The sequence below is a fragment of the Periophthalmus magnuspinnatus genome, chromosome 5 (assembly GCF_009829125.3).
Source record: "Periophthalmus magnuspinnatus isolate fPerMag1 chromosome 5, fPerMag1.2.pri, whole genome shotgun sequence".
NCBI lineage: Eukaryota > Metazoa > Chordata > Actinopteri > Gobiiformes > Gobiidae > Periophthalmus > Periophthalmus magnuspinnatus.
In genome coordinates, this window is record NC_047130.1 from 8,103,693 (window position 1) to 8,120,801 (window position 17,109).

The 17,109-nt window shown below is 40.3% G+C and overlaps 2 protein-coding genes across 2 annotated transcripts; both read left to right on the plus strand.

Moving 5' to 3' along the window:
• Positions 1–7,850: 7,850 nt before the first annotated feature.
• LOC117370862 (odorant receptor 131-2-like) lies at positions 7,851–9,906 on the plus strand. The gene is made up of 2 exons (XM_033966405.1): positions 7,851–8,003; positions 9,130–9,906. Exons 1-2 carry the CDS (start codon positions 7,851–7,853, stop codon positions 9,904–9,906), a joined length of 930 nt encoding a protein of 309 aa, XP_033822296.1.
• A 2,875-nt stretch (positions 9,907–12,781) lies between these two features.
• Positions 12,782–15,809, plus strand: LOC117370863 (odorant receptor 131-2-like). Its single transcript, XM_033966406.1, has 2 exons — positions 12,782–12,892; positions 15,000–15,809. Exon 2 carries the CDS (start codon positions 15,039–15,041, stop codon positions 15,807–15,809), a length of 771 nt encoding a protein of 256 aa, XP_033822297.1. The 5' UTR covers positions 12,782–12,892; positions 15,000–15,038.
• Positions 15,810–17,109: the final 1,300 nt, after the last annotated feature.

Genomic DNA, 17,109 nt, shown 5'->3' on the forward strand with positions numbered 1-17,109 from the left:
AATTTAAGGTCATTGTCATGTTGGGTCTTGAGTATCTCGGTCATCATCTTACTTTCTTCAAAACTCTGAGAGGCATTTCAATAAAAATATAGAAAAACTACATTGGTGCCCCTTTTTCTCACAGTTATATTTATTTAAGTAGAACTATACATAAAATAAGTTCTTTCCAGCCAGCCGGGGAAGCAGCTATAACCTTTGTGTAGTGGGGTACACACCTCAACCCGACTTAGTGCAGGTGTCCAGGGATTGTGCAAAACCATAGACTGTATGTATAAATGTACATAGCTAATCTGCTAGCTGCTACATTCCAAACAGGAACTGAGCATGGGCATGCTTTTGGCTCCGTCTGCAGCCATAATTGCTGCTGTCAGGCTCATTATTTTGGTCATAAAATGTTCATATTAACATGCTCTACATCATGTTCCCTGCTAAAACAGTGGTGTGGGCAGGAAGGGGAGTTACCGTCCCACAGCCTCGCTCTGGATTGGTGCTTTGGTCGCTATGATACTCATGATCAGAATTCCAAATATGGAACTCTGCTCCAAATAAATGCTCCCTATAACTGCTCGCCTTCATTTGATCAACTTTATTTGACTGGAGCAGAACACTCCAGTAATTTTTTAATTTTTTAAATATTTAGCAGCTTTTATCATACAATGCATACTGTAACAAACATTTAACTGGAAGAGAATGAAATTATAAGCACATACAGTGGGGCAAAAAAGTATTTAGACAGCCACCAACTGTGCAAGTTGTCCCACTGAAAAAGATGAGAGGACTGTATTTTTCATCATAGGTACACTTCAACTATGAGAGACAATATGAGAAAAAAAAAAAATCCAGAAAATCACATCAAAACAATTTATTTGCAAATTATGGTGGACAATAAGTATTTGGTTAATAACAAAAGTTCATCTCAATACTTTGTTATATATCCTTTTCTGGCAATGATAGAGGTCAAATATTTTCTGTAAGTCTCCACAAGGTTTTCACACACTGTTGCTGGTAGTTTGGCCCATTCCTCCTACAGATCTCCTCTAGAGCAGTGATGTTTTAGGGCTGTCACTGGGCAACACAGACTTTCAACTCCCTCCAAAGATTTTGTATGGGGTTGAGATCTGGACACTGGCTAGGGCACTCCAGGACCTTGAAATGCTTGTTACGAAGCCACTCCTTTGTTGCCTGGGTGTGTTTGGGATCATTGTCATGCTGAAAGATCCCGCTAAATTTCATCTTCAATGCCCTTGCTGATGGAAGCAGGTTTTCACTCAAAATCTCATGATAGATGGCCCCATTCATTCTTTCCTTTACACAGATCAGTTGTCCTGGTCCCTTTGCAGAAAAATAGCCCCAAAGCATGATGTTTCCACCCCTATGCTTCACAATAGGTATGGTGTTCTTTGGATCCAACTCAGCATTCTTTCTCCTCCAAACATGACAAGTTGAGTTTTTACCAAAATGTTCTATTTTGGTTTCATCTAACCATATGACATTCTCCCAATCCTGTTCTCGATCATCCAATTGTTCTCTAGCAAACTTCAGACGGGCCTGGACATGTACTGGCTTAAGCAGGGGACACGTCAGGCACTGCAGTATTTGAGTCCCTGGTGGCGTACTGTATTACTAATGGTAGCCTTTGTTACTTTGGTCCCAGTTCTCTGCAGGTCATTCACTAGGTCCCCCGTATGGTTCTGGGATTTTTGCTCACCGTTCTTGTTATTATTTTGACGCCACGGGGTGAGATCTTGTGTGTAGCCCCAGATCGAGGGAGATTATCAGTGGTCTTGTATGTCTTCCTTTTTCTAATATTTGCTCCCACAGTTGATTTCTTTACACCAAGTTGCTTACCTATTGCAGATTCAGTCTTCCCAGCCTGGTGCAGGTCTACAGTTTTGTTTCTGGTGTCCTTTCTTTGGTCTTGGCCATAGTGGAATTTTTGAATCTGACTGAGGTTGTGGACAGGGTTTTTTTATACTGATAACGAGTTCAAACAGGTGCCATTAATACAGGTAACGAGTGGAGGACAGAGGAGCCTCTTAAAAAAGAAGTTGCAGGTCTGTGAGAGCCAGAAACCTTACATGTTTGTAGGTGACCAAATATTTATTTTACCAAGGAATTTACTAATGAATTCGTAAACAATCCTACAATGTGATTTCCTGGATTCTTTCCCCCCATTCTGTCTCTCACAGTTGAAGTGGACCTATGATGAAAATTACTGGTCTCTCTCATCTTTTTAAGTGAGAGAACTTACACAATTGGTTTGGACTAAACAGTTTTTTGCTCCAGTGTATATGGCATTTAATGCTAAAACAAAAATCAGATGTATTCATAGACTGTATAAAGAAGTGGCCCAGTGTGACGTCACCCATTTGGCTCTAGTCAAATGAAGCTCATCGAGGTTAGCAGTTATATGGGCAAATATCAGAATCAGAATCAGAAGACTTTTATTGCCATAGTCTGTGAACACAGTTCACAAACTAGGAACTTGATACGGTGAAAAAGTGCAACATAAACACACTGAATAAATACAAATACAAATAAGGGCATGCACAAAGTTAAAAAGATATGCTTAAAAAAATCAAATGAAATACTTAAAGGGAGAAAATATGTACAATAGCAGCATCAGAACAACAGTGCAAAGTGGCTTATTAAAGTGACCGGTGTTATAAAGTGTCCAGTATAGTGCAGATATTATAAAGTGTTCATGAGACAAACAGCAGAGGGGAAGAAACTGTTCTTATGGCGAGAGGTTCTGGTCCCAATGGACCGTAGCCTCCTGCCAGAGGGAAGTGGCTCAAATAGTCCATGTCCAGGGTGAGAGGTGTCAGCTGCTATACGGCCTGCTCGCCCCCGAGTCCTGAAGACGTACAGGTCCTGTATAGATGGAAGGCTGCAGCCAATCACCTTCTCAGCAGAGCGCACAATGCGCTGCAGTCTCTGTCTGTCCCTGGCAGTGGCCCCAGCGAACCACACAGTGATGGAGGAGGTGAGGATGGACTCAATGATGGAAGTGTAAAACTGCACCATCATCTGGACTGGCAGCTTGCGTTTCCTCAGCTGCCGCAGGTGGAACATCCTCTGCTGGGCTTTCTTGATGAGGGAGCTGATGGTCGGCTCCCACTTGAGATCCTGGGTGATGCAGGTGCCCAGGAAGCGGAAAGAGTCCACAGTGGTGATGGGGGAGTCCGTCAGGGTGAGGGGAGGCAGGGGGGCTGTGACTTTCCTGAAGTCCACGATCATCTCCACTGTCTTCTGGGCGTTGAGCTCCAGGTTGTTGCTGCTGCACCAGGACACCAGCCGGTCCACCTCCCTCCTGTAGGCAGACTCATCGCCGTCCGAGATGAGTCCGATGAGGGTGGTGTCATCCGCAAACTTAACCAGTTTGACGGAGTCGTGGCTGGAGGTGCAGCAGTTGGTGTACAGGGAGAAGAGCAGGGGAGAGAGTACACAGCCCTGTGGAGATCCTGTGCTGATAGTCCGAGTGTCCGAGACATTCTTCCCCAGCCGCACGCGCTGTCTCCTGTCTGTCAGGAAGTCAGTGATCCACCTGCAGGTGGAGTCAGGCACGTTGAGCTGAGCGAGCTTGTCCTGGAGCAGAGCAGGGAGGATGGTGTTGAATGCAGAGCTGAAGTCCACAAACAGGATCCTGGCGTAGGTTCCCGGGGAGTCCAGATGCTGGAGGATGAAGTGAAGGGCCAGGTTAATGGCGTCGTCCACAGACCGATTGGCTCTGTAGGCAAACTGCAGAGGGTCCAGGAGGGGGGAGGTGAAGGACTTGAGGTGGTGCAGGACCAGGCGCTCAAATGACTTCATGACTACAGACGTCAGCGCCACAGGTCTGTAGTCATTAAGTCCAGTGATCCTGGGCTTCTTGGGGACGGGGACAATGGTGGACAGCTTGAAGCAGGCTGGGACGTGACATGACTCTAGGGAGGTGTTAAAAATGTCCGTGAAGACAGGAGCCAGTTCCTCAGCACAGTGTCTAAGGGTGGAAGGAGAGACACTGTCTGGGCCCGCGGCCTTACGGGGATTCTGCTTCCTGAAAAGCTTAGTCACGTCCTGCTCCACAACTGTGAGGGCAGTGGGGGAGGAGGGGGGGTCCGAGGTTGGTTTGGAGGTAATGTCCATGATGGTGGGGGAGGAGGGGGAGGGGTGTGAAACTTCAAACCTCGCATAAAAGCCGTTTAACTTTTCTGCTAGTTGTTTGTTGTCCACGGCGGGAGGGGCTTTGGGCCTGTAGTTGGTGATTTGCCTTAGCCCTCTCCAGACAGAAGCAGAGTAGTTGGTGGAGAATTGCTGCTCCAGACGTGTATTGTACTTCGCTTTAGCCTTTTCCACCTCTTTGCTAAACGCATACTTGCAACGCCTGTAGCCCTCACGATCTTCTGCCCTGAAAGCCATCTCCTTTTCCCTCCTCAGATGTCTCAGTCTGGGTGTGAACCAGGGTTTGTCGTTGTTAAAAGTCACCCTGGTGCATGATGGAATGATGCTGTCCTCACAGAACTGAATGTATGACGTCACAGTGTCTGTGTACTCATCCAAACTGTCTGTGGCAGCCTTGAACACATCCCAGTCTGTAGTGTCCAAACACATGCGAAGCTCCTCCACAGCCTCACTGGTCCACTTCTTAGAAGTCCTCACAGCAGGTTTGGAGAGTTTCAGCCGTTGTTTGTAAGCAGGGATGAGGTGGACCATGACGTGATCAGAGTATCCTAGAGCAGCGCGGGTCACGGCTCTGTAGGCTCCACTGACCGTTGTGTAACAGTGATCCAGCGTCTTCTGCTCTCTCGTCGGGCAATTAATAAACTGTTTATATTTGGGCAGTTCCTGGCTCAGATTTCCTTTATTAAAATCCCCCAGGATGATCAGTAAAGAGTCCGGGAAGGTTCGCTCCACATCCAGAATCTGCTCCGCGAGCACGCGCTGGGCCTCGTGCGTGTCCGCGCACGGAGGGATGTAAACAGCGGCCAGAATGAATGAAGTGAACTCACGTGGAGAGTAGAAAGGCCTACAGTTAATGAACAGATATTCCACGGCGGGAGAGCAGTGTTGGGAGATCACAGTCACATCCGTACACCAGGCGTTGTTGATGAAGAAACAGACACCTCCACCTTTCGTCTTTCCCCCGGAGAGTCCCCGTTGTCTGTCCGCGCGGAGGAGTTGGAATCCCTCCAGTTGAAGCGCACAGTCCGGGATACGCTCATTGAGCCATGTCTCCGTGAAGCATAAGACGCAAGAGGAAGAGAAGTCTTTGTTTCTCCTCATCAGCAGCGCCAGTTCGTCCGTCTTGTTGCTGAGTGAGCGAACGTTAGACAGGAAAATTCCAGGTAGGGGCGTGCGAGCGCCGCGTCTCCGGAGGCGCACCAAGGCCCCTGCCCACTTTCCTCGTCTTCGGCGTCTCACTCTTTTGGCCAAAGCGTGAACAAAATCTACTGCAGGAACTAAAAAGACCGGCAGTAGATCGACAGGAGTGGTAGTTCTGATAGATAAGAGCTCTTCACGGGTGTAAGAGCACGCGAACACAGGACAAACGCACAAAAACAAAAAACACACAGCGCACCAAATCACCAGGGCGACCGTACGTGGCGCCATCTTGGATCACAAATATGGAGCTGAGTTCCATATTTGGAACTTCGACCGCAAGTATCATGACAGCCAAAGAGCCAGTCTGGACTGATTACAGTCCCTTCTCGTCCACACTGCTGGTTAAGCAGGCGGTGGGTGCTTAGCAATGCTGTCAATAAAACCTGTTGCTAACACTAGTGGGAGTGACCTCGGGGGAAAGGAGGCACCTTATTTGTCTGTTGTTAATGTTATATCTTGATTTGCTGACACCATAGGGAAATTAAAATAACAGGATATTCATACCTTTACTTTAGGTAAAATCTTCAGGATACAGTTAAATTTTATTTGATGTAATCTAGTAATGCATCATATTCAAAGCATTTCTCAGTTGAGAAGAGAAAACGCTAGTTTCCAGTGAGTATTAAAGAAGAACTACGTACCATTTTTACCTCACTGAACATCTTTGTAAGTCCCTGTGATGGTGAAATATGTCTTTTCAGGCTGTTTTAAACATCCATCATCTCCACCTGCAGTCTCTGTGGAGAAGATCAGTGTTGGAATACGACAGATATGACCCAAAGAGAATTCTGGGGTTGTTTTATATTTGGCAATGTTATATGTTTTCTATGTGATTATATTGTATTGCTTCAATAAAAAAGAAAATGTTGAGAAGCACTGCACTATATCACTACAGGGTAGCAGAAACCAGGTGTTCTTCCAAGATCTGAGCTGGGCAAACACACTAACAATGAAAACAAGAAGATTTCTGACTCTAATTATTATGCACATATTGTGCTTTTGTTTTCTATATAGTAAAAAATCTAGATCATCCATGAATGTTATATTTTTGATGTTTTATATCTCAATATGGATCTGAAATGACTAAAATAAAGACCTTTGCTGACTTCTTGGCTGGAAAGTTGCGGAGGCCAATGGGAGCCAAGATCGTCATGGTTAAAAGCTCTAAAATGTCCATTTTGTGTAATAGGTCTCCTGTTTGACTCATATCTGAGCTAATTCAACACTTCACATATAGCAGTGGTGATCCAAATGTTGAAGACGTTAATAAGTGTTGTGGAATTTCTAATAGTAAAAAATCTTAAAGATATAAAATCAACAGAGAAGTTGTCTTGAATCAAAAGTCTGGTTTATTGAAACAATTGTGCACAATTGTCAAAGAGCTGTGTCCCTCGCAGTGTCGTCTCACCCTCAGATGAGAAAGAAAATACATGCAAAGTATTTATACCATCAAAACAACCTTGCCAGTTTAGTCTAATCAAAGTGGCTGGAGGCCGCTAGACGCACAGAAAAGACATAACAACATAACATACATAACATACATAACAACAGATGGTATTACAAAGGTTAGGTCGAAGAGACCCATAACAATACAAATTCTTAACATAAGAAAAAGAGGAATAAAAATATACATCTTGATATGCTATGTTGTTTTTTTTTGTTTTTTTTTTGTTTTGTTTTTTTCATTTCAAAAACATTATTTGAACATAAAGCTTTGATGATGTCAGAACAAGCATTTAAATATTCTCTGTTGTGATTTACACATAACGGTAGCAGTGTTTATATAAAAAAAATGCTAGGACAAAATGCCGTATCATGTGTTCATTGCTGATCCCAGGACATTTGCATTCAATCCTATTTATTCATCCACCCATACACCTACAGTTTCACATGAGTTTATATCGGAGCCACCAGGTAATACTTCATAGTTTTGTTCTGTTTTTCTGTATAGTCCTATTTTTTACAAGTTCAATATAATTTACAACAGGTTAATTCCACGGTGCGGGTCGGGTGGGATGGTTTGCTGATCATTTGAAGTGTTGAAGTTTAGGAATATGTTTTGGGGTTTTTTAGGTTAAGAAATGGATTAAGGTGAAGATTAGTGAAATGGTTAAGGTTAAGGTTTGGTTAACTTCAGGAAAACAATTATGCACTGTTTTTGTTTGTCTTTGGACCCAGCACACAGTCGGAACATTTTTATCAGATGTGCATGTCTCTACCTACCAGTAAGTTAAAATGGGTAACATGGGTAAGATTTGCTAACCAGAAGTAATATATTAAAAAAAACAATGTCACCTACTGGTCTTATCTCAGCTTAGACCTTAAAATAAAACATAAAACAGTCAAAACTATAACTTTGAAGTCGTAGCAACCAGAGCTATGTGATCATTTCCATTCCCGCAGACACCCATCTTGCATTAACCATTGCAATATCTGGCACGTTGTTCTAACTACTTATTTCTTCCTAGTTGCTTCCTAGTTGACCGATGAACGTTTCAAGCTCTGTCAGTAATGTAACTTCAGAAGCAGCCCAGGATGATTTGAGCTCAGTAATTCTCAAGAATGTCCTCACCGTTGGTCTGTGCATCACCATCAACTACATCAATGTTGTTCTGGTGCACATTTTTGTACGACATGAGGTCAGATGATCACTTTTCATGCAAACTTGCACTTTTGAAAATATATGGATGATATTATTGATGAACAAAGGAAGTTTGTGTATGTGTTCTATAGCAATGTTTGCATCACTACAGTAAAAGACAGAGACGACTATTTAAATCATGCTCCTTGAAAGAAGATTGATTGGTGTTCTCATTCCAAAACGTGGCTATGTTAGACAGTCAGCAAGGAAATCCAAGGCTCTCTATAATAGATATGGGTTTTTTTCATGGTTTAGAATCCAGAGACCGGTGGTAAGTCTTAAGTCTGAAAACAAACACTAAAAAGTGCAAATACCAACCCGATATCTAAGGTGTAAAGTCTCTTACAGTCTCTTACAATTTAAAACATGTATTACAAAGGCAACTGATAAGATATCAGATCAGACTTGTTCTATTGTACTTAGTGGTTTCCAAACTGCTTTACCTCATTTAATGCTACATGAGCATGAGCATCTACATGAGCACCATTAGTCACATGAAGCATATCAAGACGGTATTTGCATAGCCTCATCAGTGGTTTCAGTCACATCTGTTATCTTTTGCTTTAGTTCAGTAATGTCCCGTATTTTTGTTCGATACACAGTATCTTTAGCTGCATAAAAAGAAATCGGGAGGTGTGATATTTGGTGAATGTGGTGGCCAAGGAAATTTGGAAATGTTTGATTGAGGAAATCACAAAAAATGCAATGTGACTAAAAGCTTTTATAACCACTGAGTACAATAGAACAAATCTAATTAATATAGATCGTATCATCTGCTTTTGTAATAAAATGTTTAATTGTAAAGAGACTTTATGGACAATCTGTATATTAGCCAAGTGTTATCGGTCAATCTCTGCTCTGTATTATTGTCAAAAAGTATTGAAACTTACAAGAGAAAAGGATAGAGAAACAGAGAAAAGGGTGATGAGATACAGAGAAAAGGGTGATGATTTTTCAGTACAAGTCATTTGAAACCAGACCTCAATGGAACTAATTTGCACCCATGCCGCCTATTATTTGAAATGCGGCAGCTAGCGGCTTAGCACTTATACAGTCTGTGCTTGTACCTGACCATAATGTTTTGAATGTAAACACCTAAAACATTTTTGTTGTTTTTTCCCCAGACTTTAAACGTGAATCCTCGCTACATCCTCTACATCCACCTAGTCATCAACGACATCCTCCTTCTCACCATGCTAACCCTGATTCACACGCTAAGCTACATTGTTTACTCTATTAATGTCTCCTTGTGCATTCTTTTAGTCATGATCGGCACTTACACAAGCATGAACAACCCCATGACTCTTGCCGTCATGGCCATTGAATGCTACATTGCTGTATGCTATCCTTTACGACACTCTCAGATTTGTACAGTGAATAAAACATACACTGTCATCGGGTTAATTTGGGTGATATGCACAGTGAATTTGCTGCCAGATCTGTTTGTTACTTTAGCCACAGAGCCCCTTGAGTTTTTCCATTTACAGGTATTTTGCACATATGGCAATATTTTCAGACATCAATATCTCGCAGTAAAGCGAGATATTTCAAATGCGTTGCTTCTGGTGGCTGTTTGGCTCACACTTTTATACTCCTACTTTAAGATACTTTTTGCTGCACAATCCATATCTTCAGATGCTAAAAAAGCTAGAAACACTATCCTCCTTCATAGCTTCCAACTAGTGCTGTCTATGCTGATATATGTTAAAAGTGAAATAGGCAATGGGTTGATCTACTTTTTTCCAAAAAGTGTCACGGCGGTTCGTTTTGGGGTTGCTTTGCTGGTTAACATACTGCCTCGGCTTGTCACTCCGCTGGTGTATGGGGTTAGGGATAAAACATTCAGGAAATATCTAAAGCAATATCTGTTCTGTAGAAAAGGGGCTAAAATAGCTATTTGATCATTAGAGACTCTGTGCCTGATTTTTTTTCAAATGTATTTGAGCAAAATTGATTTTGCTCCAGTTCAGATAAATTGTGTAAGCAGGTTTTGAGGTCAAAATAAATCCTCTGCAATTGACGTTCTTGTTTATGGTCAATATCAGTTTAAGCTCTCTAACTGTTTTGAGTTTGGAATAAAAAAGACATTTGCATTAGAAAATTTTGAGGCTTTATGGCCATAATTATAAAACATTGCGAGACAGGCCTCTACTCTGACAATGTTTAAATTCAAGCTCAGAACTGTTTTGTTAGCTGTGCAAATGACTCTTTTAATGTTAATTTTATGATCATTATTTATGTTATGAATTACTTTGTGTATGAATTGTTCTATTCAAATAAACTTTCCTATTTATATAGGGCCTTTCAAGACAACCAACACACTTCACAGTGCAGTATTCATTCACTCCGTCCTCAGTGGTGATAAGCTACCATCTAGTCTCCAGCCACTACAATCACTCGCCCATCAAATTCCTATAGGCAAGTTGAGTGAAGTTTTTTGCCTAAGGACACAACAATAATATGCAATACACTACAGCATCCATACTAACAGGCTCGATCCTGCTTAGCCCCTAAGATCAGATGACATCAGCCTCTCCCGATGGCATGACTGCACCTGATCGCACATGATGCAACAGTCCCCTGAGTTGTGACATTTGTTTTTAGTTTTCAGATCATGTAGAATGTGCTATTACTTTTCATATTGTTATTCATTCATTCACACTTTTGGAATAGTGGTGTTCCAGGGAAGTAATCAAGATTAAGACGGCTCTTCTATACAGCGTCATATACAGTATCTATGAGACTGAAGAGCAGCGACTCCACGACAAATATCTCCTAGGCGAGGGGTGCAAAAAAGATGAATTTTTGCAAGATTTGTGACTTCACAAACTCAGGCAATACTGAATTAGAGATGAGTGTCCAAGTCTTGTCTTTTCATGACTCCAAGCTCATGATCATATTTGAGAGTACTTAGCGAACATGGGACCAGCTCAGCTCATTTACCTCAACACTATTGTGCCGCAGAGGCATTAACCTACCTGACAATCTCATGTTCTACCATTGCCCCATCTAGTGACCAAGACTGTAATAAACCTGACCTAGTCTACAGCACATTTTCCAATGGGCGCCACTCATTATCAAAGAGGTTCTGATTTGAAAAAAGAAGATATATTTTAAATTATTAATTAACTCATGATTTATTTATTTATTTATTTTGTCACATAAATTAATTACTTGTTAAATAAGGATTTGCATTTCTTTTTAAACTCTGAATCAGCATTAAACATAAGTGGGCTGCTCATAAGACCCTGCCCCTCATCTGACAGTATGACATCATAAAAACTTCAGTCTATCAAAAAGCAAATGTGTCCTTCATACTCCTCCTCACTATGGCATGTGCTGATGAATATGAATGAGCTCGGGAGCATATAGACTTTGTAAGAAAGCCCCCTCTGCCCCTCTGCAGACAGGTGAGTGTCACACACGTCCAGGACCACTACATCTCTCTGTGTATATGTCTTATCATGTTTAATGCTTATACAGTCCTTACAGTGTATTCAGTCTTCCAATGTCCTATGCAGTAGTAATGAATGTCACGTAAAGGGCCCATACTAGGCTATTTTTTTAATCTATGTTATAATATTGTTTTCTCATCAAAAACATATCTGGAGTTGTGTTTTTCATTCACACATGTTTAACACACAGAACCTGCACAGAACCTGCATATTTAGTTTCACCTTGTGATGCCATGCAGTAATACAGGAAGTGCACCACTGTGTTTTTAAACTGAACAAAAGGTAAAAGGTTTAAAACGATTACTACTTAACATCACAAGGTGGAATAGAGCATTTTGAGCTTTGAATAACACTGTATTATTACACAGTCTACATCTCCAAACATGTGCGAATGAAAGAAAACACGACTCCAGGTATGTTTTTGATGACGGAAGAATATTTTAACATGGCTAGAAGATCATGAGAGGCAATTTGGCATAATATAGTACCTTTATTCTGCTACATAGAGGCTAGTGACCTGGTATTCGTCACCAATAGAATCTCATACTTTTGGGAAGTATGCATTTTTATGGACATATAATAAACTTTATAGATCAGATTTTACTTTGTTTTCTTGAATGAATAACCTCACTTAAAAAAGCAACATGCAGATAGTTTGTCCTTATTCCCCCAGCAGAGACAGAGAAGTATGAATTCATCTGTGACCTCAGGAGGAAACACGACTGGAATTCTGCAGGTCTGCTAACACAGAGCATTGTATATGTTTTTGTTTTTAATTATTCAATCCGGGGTTATATAATGTCAGAATGCACAAAATGTTAGTACAGTTATTGAGAAGAAATGTGGTAAGATGAACAGCTTTATTGCATCAAATTTTGATATAGTATAAATTGTGATTATTGGTACAAGTACATATGATAGGTTTTCATGTTTTTCTACTTAGTACTTGGTTTGGTGGGGCAGTACTTTATCATAGTTTTGCATCAGTTAAGTGACAGTTTGTGGGGAAAAAAAGTTGAAAATGAAAGTACAAAAATACAGGACATAGCGGTGAGTTCAATGTGGAAAATTTCATCCAAAATACAGGGATAAATTACGAGCAAGGAATAGATTTTTTCTAGAAATTTAAACCTTCATTCAACAAAATAAAGCTTTTTCTGTCAGTCAAATCATAACTATTGCATAATGTTTGTTATCATCATGGTTGCTAGGTAACAGTTAAGGAATTAACTTCATGTCACATCTACATGTCCAACCAGGAATAAAATGATAAAATCACCAAAATTAAATGTGTTCTGCTGTATTTTACCAGGTGGTGCTGGTCAGGGATACGTTCATCATTGCCTTCTCTAAAAACTTCACTGTGATTGCAGTTTGTCTCATCCTCAGTTACATCAACGGTACTTTGGTGACAACTTTTTTCAAACACCAGGTAAACATAAACACTTCATGATGGTCAAGACAATAATGCAGGCCTATTTCATCTATTAATGATACAACATAATAGAATGATGGGGCCTTTTCCAAGCTTAATTGTGTGCTTTTTTCAGGCACTACTCACAACAAGTATGACAAATAAACTGTAAGAGAATGAATTATTTTTCATGCGTTAATAGTCATATGTTTTGCCTGACCAGCCAGTCCCTTCAACATTCAGTTTGAAACCAAAAAGGTCTGGAATTGGACCACAGACCGTGACAAATCTGAACCCACGCAAATGCAGAAGACATCTCTCAAAAATTCTTTTATCATTCAAAACAAAATATATCACTTATTTTACCTGAGATAGATAAGAATGGCAAGGCAAGTTTATTTGTATTGCTCAATTTATACACAAAGTAATTCAAAGGAAGGGCTTTAAAGAATAAGAAATATATTAAAATTACAATACAACAAATCAAAACATGAATAATCATCATAAAATTCACATTAAAAGCAGCTAAAGAGAACCATTTTGAGCCTGGATTGTCAAAGTAAAGGCCTGCCTTACATCTTCAGAAAGACTGTTCCAGGTTTTAGCTGCATAAAAAAACGCTGATTCTCCATGTTTAGTCCTGACTCTGGGCACCGGGAGGAGGCCGCTCCCTGAAATCCTCAGTGTGAGATGCTTCATATGGCAGAGATATACTTTGGTGCTTGGCCATGGAGAGTGTGATGGTTCAATTATTGATTCAGCAGAAATCTGCGCTGTTTCTCAGTCCTCTGTATTTGAAATCAGGGAGAAAGGATATGGTTTCAGATCCACATATATTTGTAAAGTTTTGTCAAAGCATGTCGTTTTGGCTAGCCAGGTTACTATATGATACTTGTACCATCATTAACATTAAGAAATACAGAGGCTAAAATACTGCCGGAGTCGACTGGCAACTCTCAGATCAGCAAACTCTTTGGGGGTTAAGGTCTAATGCCAGTGGACTAGGTGGTCTCTAGAAATATAGAATTTATTTTATTTTTTTCACCAGCCCTAATTTCTAAATTATGAAAGGTTGAGAAATAAAAGAATATAAGAACAATTTAGTTCTTAATCATTTCTTTTTTAAGAGCGCAATACATCAGGCAAAGTCTTAAGACCGGCGTGAGAGTGGCGTTTCTATAAGAGGCCAGTGGAGAAGAGGTTTGCTGAGACTCCTATCCACCATTACAAAGTGAGTGTAGCTCATATTCAGAACTGTACACGTAAAAGACAAAGAGACCCAAAAAGATTCATATAAAGTCTATAAATGTGTGTTTAGAGTGGCCTTAAACTGGGCACTACAGCACCCTTTAAAATGGTATGCCAGAATGTTCCAAAGTTTACACATTCTACATTATCAGTGATGAGACAGAAAAAGAAAAATTCAGTTCTGTCGACTGGACAAACGTTTTTGAGTGAAGACGTTTTGCTGCTCATCCAGTTGACAGAACAGATTTTTTTTTTTTTTCCTATGGATCATACCTGGAGGACTGAGGGATTACATGACATCTGTTCTAAATGCTAAAAATGCTAAAAAGAAAAAAAACAAAACAAAAAACAAAAACAAAACCCAAACAAACAAACAAACAAAAAACAACAACTACAATGCTACAATGTTGAATTTCCACCGTAAAAGTTACTTTTCTCTATTAGAAAGGCCACAAAATTTTAAAGGGTCTGACAAGACAAATAACAAAACAACTTAATAATAAAACAAGATTTCCTGTTTAAAACTGCAGATTGAGGCCCTACCTCGTTACAGTGGCATTTCACAGTAACAACAGTAGGCTTTCAGTTGCTTGTTTTTTTTTTTTTGGAAAATTGGAAAATCGCAGTGACATGTTTGACTGCTTGACATGTGTGACGTCAGTTCAAATGGTTTGAATTATCGGAACAAGATCAGGGAAGTGGGCAGGGATAGGGGGTAGGTGAAAACAGAGAGAGATACAAAATACATACAAGATTACTCAAACATGCATGAGACAATCCAAACACAAAGTAAAGTAAACAAATGATGACGGAACACTGGTATATGATACAAGTGGTTTTACATAACGTTGTACAGCTAATATCTCGTCCTTCGCAGGTGTTTTACTCAGACCCTCGCTACATCCTGTTCATCCACATGGTTCTGAATGACATGCTCCAGCTCATAGTCACTAGTACGCTGTTCGTCCTAAGCTACATCTTGTACCGCATCAATGTGTCCTTCTGCTGCTTCTTCATCTTGGTGGCCGTCTTCACCACCAGGAACACTCCCGTCAACCTAGCTGTCATGGCTATCGAACGCTACATCGCTATCTGTAACCCGCTACGGCACGGGCAAATTTGTACTGTCAGACGCACCTACTACGCCATTGGAGTCATGTGGTTTATCTGCGCAGCACCGGCCATTGCTGATTTGTTTACAACACTCGCCAAGGAACCTCTTAGCTTCTTCCGCAAATCTGTTTTCTGCATTCGACCAAATGTGTTCAGAGATCCGATTTTAGCTAAAAAACGATTAGCGTTTGACATCATTTATTTTTCTTTTGTTTTCCTAACACTTGTATATACTTATGTACGTATACTGTTTGCAGCGAGAGCGTTAGCTACGGCGAAGGTGTTAGCACAGAAAGCTAGGAATACTATTTTGCTACATGGAGTGCAGTTAGCAATGTGCATGCTATCTTACATATCACCTAGTCTGGAGGTTGTGCTACATTTGATTTTTCCAGCGTATATTTTGGAGATAAGGTTTGCTAATTATATTATTGTTTATATCTTGCCACGTTTTTTGAGCCCCATCATTTATGGAATGAGAGATGCAATGTTTAGGAAGTACTTCAAAATGTATTTACTCAGCAAAAGGTGTGCTGTTAAAAAAAGGAGAGTGGAGAACATAAATGACACTTAAACAGCAATATACAGTATATTTCCAAGATCCAGAAAGATTTGTGATGGTTCAAGTCCAAAGTGGCTGTCCATTTGACACTTAAGTCCGATTGCTTCCAGTGGCTTCTTGCATTTGTGTGTGAAATGCTGAGAATTTCCATCAATATAATGTCCAAATTGATCATAGTCAAGAAGTCAAATAGACGGAGGATCGTCACCCACCTACTTTACGTTATTACTCTTTCTAGCCATCATTAAGAACGACTAAACAATATGCTCAATTTGTACCAGTGAAGGAAGCACATGTCCATGTAAACACATCGTTGGGTTTCCTGCCACCTGCTGACCTATGGCATCATTAATATTGGCACAGACCTTATTCAAAAAAAAAACAAAAACAGTAATATATTTAGGATGTTTTTTGTTTGCTCAAGACTAGGGTGGCCTACTTTTTGAACTGGGACACACTAGTAAAATAAAATTGTCAAAAGAGAGCATTGTCCATTTTTGACTCAGTACATAATCTGAGGGACAATAAAGTTTGTTTGTTTTGTTTTTTGTTTTTTTGCCTTATGCTAATTTTAAAGCCCAATTTTCCATATTTTAGCTAAACAAAAGACAATATAGAGAGACCTTGGACATTTCTTGTATAAAACTGAGACAAATCACTGGTTTTGGATAAATCTGCTGGGACAGGTGACTCGGGGCTCCAACCTGGGACTGTCCCAGGTAAACAGGAATGTCTGGTCACCCTACCTGAACACCATAAAAAAATTTTGTATGTTTCAGTGAGTTGTGGGGGTGAAATTGCATTGTGCAATTGTCAATTTTACCATCAGCTCCCACTAAACAAGTATTACATTGAACACATTTTGTTACAATATACTGGAGGAATATATTTGGTTTAAATTATGTTGTGTACTTATTATCTTATGTAACTTAAATTTGTCACAAGAATGCAATGCAGCACAACCAAATAGATTGTAGCCAATATAGTTAGTGCCACATTGTTCATGCATTTGTTGTATTGTTGATTAATAAATGACTTTCACATGCACTGTGGGCCTAAAGTTGTGAAGGTACGCTGGCTCCCTCTGGTGGAATTTCAGGAGTATCGCAAAGCGTTTAAAGCTAATGTAACAGACTGTAACTAAGAATATACAGAAAAAATGCCTATATTCACACAATTATGCTATGTTATTACTATTGTTCCCAGTTATGTAGTTCCACTGCCTGATATGCATTCATAAAACTTGAGAGTTGTAATCCATCATTTGTTCAGGACTGGTTTAGTGTGGAGGTTTCAACATTTTTTGCAATCT

What these genes read in the sequence shown, in the direction of transcription:
- LOC117370862 (XM_033966405.1), top strand. Translation starts at nt 7,851, where the DNA reads ATGAACGTTTCAAGCTCTGTCAGTAATGTAACTTCAGAAGCAGCCCAG. An exon ending in ACATTTTTGTACGACATGAG is followed by an intron (nt 8,004 to 9,129) that starts GTCAGATGATCA and finishes TTTTTTCCCCAG; the next exon opens with ACTTTAAACGTGAATCCTCG.
- LOC117370863 (XM_033966406.1), top strand. Translation starts at nt 15,039, where the DNA reads ATGGTTCTGAATGACATGCTCCAGCTCATAGTCACTAGTACGCTGTTC.